This window comes from Azolla caroliniana, unplaced genomic scaffold, assembly GCF_043228905.1.
Source record: "Azolla caroliniana isolate FFs.n. ecotype wild unplaced genomic scaffold, voAzoCaro1.0.p SCAF_855, whole genome shotgun sequence".
In the NCBI taxonomy this organism is placed as follows: domain Eukaryota; kingdom Viridiplantae; phylum Streptophyta; class Polypodiopsida; order Salviniales; family Salviniaceae; genus Azolla; species Azolla caroliniana.
In genome coordinates this window covers 1-8,417 of record NW_028231290.1, presented here as the reverse complement: position 1 = coordinate 8,417, position 8,417 = coordinate 1, and the positions used below count along the sequence as shown (strand labels likewise).

Here is an 8,417-nt window from a genome sequence, read left to right as displayed (position 1 = left end):
GCAACATGCAAAACCATAAGCATTCTTAAAGGTTATCTGTTTCATATACTTCGATCTGTCCATTTGTACCACCACATGTCTATAGAATAATAAAGAGACATCAACAGAATATTGCATGTAAAGGTATCACGAGAAAAATGCACATACGCCATTTGTCCTGAGGGCTCAAATTTTGGTGATAATTTTACAAACTAGAAAAATGAGCATTATATGTATGCATACATATTTCTTTTAGAAAGTGGCTATGCTGCATCATTCATCATATTATTCAAGTATTATATAAACATAGCCAACATCAGAGTTTTAAAAGCAATGATTTCATTGGAAACTACCTGCATCTATGTTGAGACTTTATGAACAACATCGGTTATACAAGAAAAATATAAACAAAATGAAGAGAAAGACACAATCAAACACCTCTGCATCATATTCAGCAAAGATGGATAATAGAGATTTTTCAAGAGCGATTGTGCTCTCCTTGCATATTTCGCAAAAAATAGATTAATAGCTCTCGTCATCCGTTATGGGCCGGCGGAGGTGGTAACGCAAACAGTTAGTGAGCACCTACACCATATCGAGAAGATACCAAGAAATTAAATCTCTCTTCTTAGGAATTTTTTGCTGAAGTGGTAAAACCAATCCATCATAAAAACATTCAAATATTTTCGTTTGCAAACAAACCTCAGCCATTGACTTGTTAAGTGCCTGGCCATGGTAACTGACATGAAGCTTGTCTTTTGCAACCAAACCCTGCCAAGCATTACATACGATATGAGCGTATGTGAACTCCAAAACATACAATGAGCGGACTCATATTTTTTTTAATATTCATTTTTCTAAATAAATGATTGAAAACCTTGCCCTACAAGCCAAAAGGTCGAGAGTTCAACTCCCACCTTCATGGCTCATTAAAATGAAAACACCTTGAAGATAATAATATATTTGATAATGATATCAAACCTCGGTATCTATTTCAGCTGATTCGACATCAACATTGATATCATTAACTATCTGGACTACTTCCATCAAAAGACCAGGCTTATCTGCAGTCTCAATAGACAGCAAGCTGTGGCATCAAATGATTTATCGATCAGTAAACAAAATCAATCAATCAACAAATTCAGCTATAAATGTGTATGCTTTATCCAAGGCACCAGCATATTTTAAAACAGGCAACAGCTGAATTCTAGAGAAAATGGCAACTTCTCAAATTAACACAATCTCTAAATTTCACAGTTCATCACATCTTTGAATCTATCTTGATACAATACATAAAACAAAGCTCTCTAGAAGAACCTTCTGGAAACAACGAAGGCAATGCAAGTTTCCAAGAGATTACTAGAGACGAATATACATATCTACATACACATTAACTTACTGAATAATTAACTTCTTGCTAATTAAGTTTTTTGGCGAAGAAAGATTTAGATGTGTTGATCACAACAAAACCATGGCATATCAAACAAAATTTAGCAGTGAGACAGAACCTTCTTTTGGGTCCATCCTCAGTAATTTTTATGTGTGTTGCTACATCCACATCAATCTGCATGGCACAATTACAAGGTGAATGAACTTCATGATACATTACATAAACTCCAAATCGACAATAATAATTAATAAAAAAATCACTGTGAGCCGACAAACCCAATTAAGATTCAAACAAGAAGAAAATAAGCGTATCCTTAAAACATACATCATGTGTATATTCATTCTGAAAGTTCACGAGGACTTGAGAACTTACTTTCTTCTCAGGTGCCTTGATTCCCCAAGCTTCTCCCATAGCAAGTCTTTCACTTGACTCCTGAATTATAAACAAGCGAATAATATCACAAATTTGCCTAGAGATAGACATCTATACTTCGGGACCAAAACACTTAATATAGTTTACACTGTGCTCTCTAGAAGACTTATTTAGAACATGCTGATTCCTCCCTGAATTAATGCATCAATAATGGTGACCAATTATGTAATCTGTGGATTAAAACTTTAAGTATCAAACCTTCATGAAACCAAACAGAAATTAGGATTGTGGTTAAGAGGTTAAGGCGAAATAAGATAGCAAAACTGTTTCAGGTGAAGGTCAATTCTCCCGTCAGGTATTGCATCCTTGTGACAGTTCGTCTACATAGCAAAACTCCTCTTGAGGCACAAGGCACATCGGCTCTTCAAGATACACAGCGTAATGCTGCAAACAAAAGCGAAGGTAATTCTCTATGGCGGTCATCTGGGGCAAATGAAGATATCAGCCCACATAAGAAAAGAGTGTCTTGAGGGTTGGGCTCTTATACAACTGGTACTTCTCCCCCAAGAAAGTTATTTAGTATGCAACATAGATCGTGAAAGTAGCAAGATGATTGCACACCATACATGGCAATCACACAAACACATAGGAAACCACACTCTACTGGCCAAGGCTGAGCTAAACTCCGATTTCTAGTGTGATTTCCTATTTTGTGAGTTGATTCTAGTTTGTAACTAGATGTTCGTCAAATTTCTCATTAAGGTATAAAATGTTAGATTTTCTTTGCACAATGTTATATTGGCTATATTCTACAATCCCGTCTCTCTCTAGTTTCCTCTTTGTGAGAACAGCATCATGTACAAATCATGATTGAGTCCCAAAATATCATACATCCCCATACTATCAAACTTCAATATGGAAAACCTGTTACACTTCAATAGCAATGAATGTCAAAAAATAACAAAGGAAATTCACACATGCTAACAATCATGGTGAGCAGACATCAAATTTGGAAAGAGAATCATTGGATAGCTCTTCAACTACAGTAACCACAATCCATTCTTTTAATTAGACGTTCCTATTATTTCTATACACTTATTTGCACTAAAACTTCTGTACTCCCTATTAGAGACTAAAAGACTATGTAAAGACTTTGATAATATCATAAAAAATACAAGCTCCTTATCATGCATAAGTTCAACACTCACAGGATTAAACTATCATAAACCACTTCCAGCATGTTTGCAAAGCTTCTGCAGGCATAAATATAATAATGACGAAGACAATGCAGAAAGAAAAAACCTCTATCCAAAGACTTACTGGATGGTACTTGAGAAGATTTCTAATAATGGTGAGCCGCACTGCCTCTATCAATTCTGGGCTTTCAATTTTCCTTCCTGTGTCACTACAGAAAAGACGAGTCAACACTTGTCTGTGATAAATCAACATATATGCAAAAATGCATATTTTAGCATGCTCATGCAGCTACTAGCTAGATCCACAAAATTATTTTGCGTGTTCCACATTAACAATAACACAGGTTAGCATGCTAAGTGTATTGTGCATGTATTGAAAATCAAGAAAACAAATCATGAAACAAACAGTATTCCTACCTATATAGCAATATTTCTGTGCCTTGAAATACATAAATATTTGTATGTCTTACATCATTTTCATTGTATATCTAGGCATATAAAACAAAAATCAGAACCTAGAACATCCCGAGCAGGGTATGCAGTGCTCAGAACCCCAAAGTGTGTCGAATTACAAAGGATATATCGTAACCAATTCCTACAAACCGGAGATTGCTGGAAAATACGTGTCGTATTAAATAATGTGTGTGAAGGTTGAGAAGAAACTATAATATGGCCATTGATAAGAAATCCATATACTCATATATGTCTCAAAGAGTAATTTTAACTTCCATATCAATAAGTAATTTCAAGTTCAAAGCAAATTTCAAGATACATACGATCTTGTAATGAAAAATTTGGTTCTGATCACTCCATCTTCTTTCGTGACACTTCCTTTCAACACATCAAGACCAAGCTCTTTCAAAGCCTTCATCTGCATATCATGCATACAAGACAGGAAATATTACCATTTCATTCATTTGTAAATTCAAAATGAATCATTAGTAAAAATAGAGGATCAAAAGCGTGATACAGAACTGTATCAAGAAGAGCTCCAAGACGATCACCAAAGCTCAATTCAACAACTGTGGCATTAGTATCAGAGTCTTGATCAATCAACACAATTGGCACCGGAACACTATCATCATGATCCTGGGATAATTCAGCCATCCACCATTACCTTACATCTCAACTTTATGAAATCAATATGCATGGATTTCCAATTCTGATTATAGCACAAAAATGAGAAATATCTGAGCTGAACTATAAAATTTGACAAAAAATTATAATTGTACAATAATAAAAAAGTAAAATACCACTATTGTAGATTTACTTCCACTGATAAAGTTGTTTGCAGCATGACAGATCAACCTGTTAAAGGCATAAATGGTTGTTTAATGATTCATCACCCAGAAGGGGACTTCAATAGTCCAGTTTACAGAATTTGATAGCAAACTGAGCCCCGTTATCTGTTTGTCTGAATAAATAATCAACAAAGACCAAATAGAAGACATGTAAAACACTGTCCAATAGTATTGTAACATTGGAAATAAATGGGATAAAACAAAATAGTAGGACTATCACAGGTAGTCACATTGGCTCAGCCACCATTGCCTTACATCCAGCAAGGCAAAGATCCATGATAACGGTAAACCACAAGGTTATTAGTATCAATGCATCCAAAGGAGTGGTCAATATTGGTTGCAACTAAGAGAGAAGCAGATACAATGGCAAGGATAAATTGGCAATTGCATAAGTTACACTGTATATGTGTCATAAAGACAGTGCCAAAACATGGCAAAAGGAAATATTATTTATCAAAAGAAACAGTAACAAGTTGTTGACAGTTCCCCCTCTGTTTGAGTCATCATTCAGATATCATTGACTGTTTTTTACATCTATTTCAGCTTACTTTCTGGTTTTCACTTTCACTCAGTCTGCAATAAAAAGCAAAGATGTTCTAAGGTATCCCCGCCCTCCAAAAACAAATGTGAGAACCATGTTGTTTACCTTGCTAGCCAGCAAACTTGCTCCTTACTTCCATACACAGCTACTCCATGCATGGAAAGACATAACTGGTTCAGGCTCGAAAAGAATACCCATGCATGCATAATCATAGACAATGCTAAAGCAATGCATTGAACCCAAGTGCCGCCTTAGATCATGGAAGGGGCAATTAGTATTTATCTATGCAAATCAGATAATCATCTGAGAGAGAAGTTTATATAAGTCAAGTATATATATACTCCGAAAAGAACAATTCAACAATATTTCATCCCCCCATGCCCATGCATGCAATTCTGTAGGGATTCAATGGTGTGTGTGTGCAAAATGATACGACTATCAATCCACAATCTACTCACGTATCAAAAATAAATGACTTGATGAATCCAAATATGGTCAAAGACACTCTCCTAGATCTCAAGATTGCTTGAGAACAAGATGTACAAGTCACAATGTGCTGCACTGTCTAAGAAACTCATTTGTAATCATATCAAGAGAGAACAATCATATCGAGTTGCAAAGCAAGCCTCAGAAACAATGCAGGAAAAAGTTGAAGGCGGAGTATTAAATAATCAAATATGTCATTTCAATTTATATGGACCATACACAAAAAAAGCAAATAAATAATTAACAGGTGTACACTACATTACCCTCACATTCTTGTCCTTGACAAGAACTTCCCAGAAGAAAATGAAAACAGGAAAAAAATTTCCCCATAGTGTACTTCTAATTTCTTCACTTCTACAAAAAACTTTCCAAATATATTGCAATTGTATCACAACAGACCGTCTCATCGCACAGGCAATGCATAAGAATGCCTTCACAATTTCCGAAAAAACTCTAATTCTTAGTGTAATTTGCATTAGGAAATTTTGAGGATAACTTTTCAATTGCTAGAATTACAAGGGAGATGAATTCAAATCTCCTAGAATTTTCCATTAAAAATTGAAAAAAAAAAAAACTACTTTTAAACTTAAGGATTTGTTTCTGTATAACTTTTTAGGCAAGGATTGGTTTCTCCAGCACTGAGACCTTCCACTCCAATGCAATATGAGTACATGACGATTTCCACTGCACACACAATATTCTGAGTAGAGGTCTGTGAAAGTATAATCCTATCTCTTATGGGTTATTTTCATTTTATTTTGTATTTCTTTTTATTTGTTTGTTTTTCAGATCATCCATGAATCATGGAACATAAAATATGGAAGGAAATGTTCAAGGAACATAAGATGAAGAAAAGAATGGGGAATTTTCTAATCATGATGGATGAACTAAATCTTTCTCTCTCTTGTGATAATGATAATGTCTCTTTCTCTTAATCCCCTTGGACATGCCAATTCTTCTCAGCATGCTTGCGTGCGGTGCTTAAAGCGATCACTATACTAGAAATACACACTATCCAGGAATCAGAGCACAGGAAGACTAAATAAAGAAGTTTTAACACAGAACGAACAAAGACAGAGCAAGAAAGCATATAAAAAAAGAGGCTCAAAAAGAAGAAGAGGTTCAGATGCAGAGATCATACCTGGATGTGGAAAATACATTGACTTTATTAATTGGATTTCTTCTGGGCGAGTTCGGATAGAGGGATGAAAAGGGTTTGGAGGCATTCTGGAAACGATGGGCGATCAGCAGACCTGCCAGGGAGGAGGAGGAGGAGGAGGAAGAAGAAGAAGAAGAAGAGGAGGAGGAGGAGGAGCATGAGATCTGTGTAAGGGCTGCCATGGCTTCTTTGTTGAGCTTCCCAAAGGAGCAGAGGGCAAGAGATGATGATGAAGAAGAAGAAGAAGAAGAAGAAGAAGAAAAAGAGAGAAAGAGATACTTAGGCTCTCAGCCTCTTCTTCTCTACTTCTTCTTCATTTTGGGCCTCTTTTATATATCCTCCTACTACATACATATGTATCTATGTACTTAACTCTTGTGTGTGTGTTGAGGGGGGGGGGGTCCCACTAGCAAGAGCAGGAGAATGGCGGAACGCGCACGAGTCGATGCTCTCCTGTCACTTGTATCCTCCCTCACTTTTTCTGCCCTAGCCAAGAGAGATAGATAGATAGATAGATAGATAGACTGATTGATTGATTGATAGATGGACTTACTGACATATAGATAGATAGGTTCTGTTATTGCCTTCGGATGTCAAATATATGACCTATGAGACCCAACTGTATTAGATTTCATGTTGTCATACATTGGCGAATGCGAGTAGCGACTCTCGATGTTCGAGAACTTTTTGCCGATGAATGTCGCAAATCGAGAGTGCACATTCGCGGTTTGTGAGAGGAACTCGTGCAAAAGGACTCGGGTTTTGGTCGAAGATGTGTGGAAAGCATGGTTGATGTATGATCGAAAGGCTGAGCATTTTCTGAAAGTATGATAGTCAAACTCTCAAACTTGTTTAGGGCTGACAGACAAAGACAGAGAAGAAGAAGAAGAATAAGCATGTGCCTTACCCTAGTAATTGGAAATGTCTTCTTTGTAACGAGAGAAGCGGAAACACACATGTGGATCATTGTTACCGTGGCCATATTTTGCTCCGATGTCCATGGGAAAACTCTTTTTTCATGATGCGAGAAATAGAAAACCGTGTGTGTGTATCCTTTGTCGTGGTTGCCCCAGTGCTCACAGATAACACTTTCTAGAATGAGACAATCAAGAAAAGAAACTTGTGTTACTAATGACGTGATATAACCCTTTCGTAAACTATAGGAGCGAAGACCCTTGTTCATTACGCGGGAAAGAATTGCATTGATGCTCATTTAAAACTCTTTTCTAACACCAAAGAAATAGCATTACTGCATGCATTACATTGGCTAGGGTATGCCTCAATGCTTATGATAAGAGTTTTTTTTTTTGAACTATAGAAACCCAAAAACGTATGCATTGTCCGGGATAAAAATAGTATTTTTGCTCCTAACTAGCCTTTTTTCTTGAAAGAGAGAACAAAAAGAGCTTATGCATTATCCTTATGGAGATCGTTTGATGCTCACAAAAAATGATTCTTCTTGATAGTTGAAGAAATAAACCCTTTGCACAACCCTAGTCGCGATTCTCAATATTTAGCATCTTAAAAATATTGCATTATTTCGTGGCCCATTTTCTAGATGACTAATCCAATCATGTGCAAGTTAGAATTGACAAGCCTATAAAATTTTACACATAATCAAATATCTACACTTGATATTAAATCAAAATTTCCCTAGCGCATCCTTTCAAGAAATGATGTTTGTACATTAGCATTAAGGAATGAATTCAATAAGCAATTGAGCGGCAAAACATCTTTTTATTCAACTTCTTGGTGTAAATAATTGGTCGTATCTTATTGAACTATTTTTTAGCAAAGAGCATAACTTTATTTGTCCTATACCAAAGACTCCTAATTCAACATTAGAAGCATTCTCATTGATAGCCATATCAAACAAAAATCGCACTTGGTACAACATTTCTAATATATGGTTCTTCATCTAGACAACTGCAAAAACCTAAGGTATATTATGTATGTCAATGCTTCAAGACTCCTTTGAGCATATTCCTTTTTT

At 36.0% G+C, this 8,417-nt stretch overlaps 1 protein-coding gene across 1 annotated transcript; it reads right to left on the bottom strand.

Moving 5' to 3' along the window:
- Nucleotides 1-297: 297 nt before the first annotated feature.
- LOC147847571 (ACT domain-containing protein ACR12-like) lies at nt 298-6,642 on the bottom strand. The gene is made up of 10 exons (XM_087339039.1): nt 6,407-6,642; nt 4,191-4,245; nt 3,913-4,026; nt 3,714-3,808; nt 3,062-3,146; nt 1,742-1,801; nt 1,488-1,543; nt 961-1,066; nt 682-750; nt 298-564 (listed from the first exon to the last, which is right to left on the bottom strand). The coding sequence occupies exons 1-10, from the start codon at nt 6,604-6,606 to the stop codon at nt 502-504; spliced, it is 903 nt and encodes a 300-aa protein (XP_087195165.1). The 5' UTR covers nt 6,607-6,642; the 3' UTR covers nt 298-501.
- Between the last annotated feature and the right edge of the window lie 1,775 nt (nt 6,643-8,417).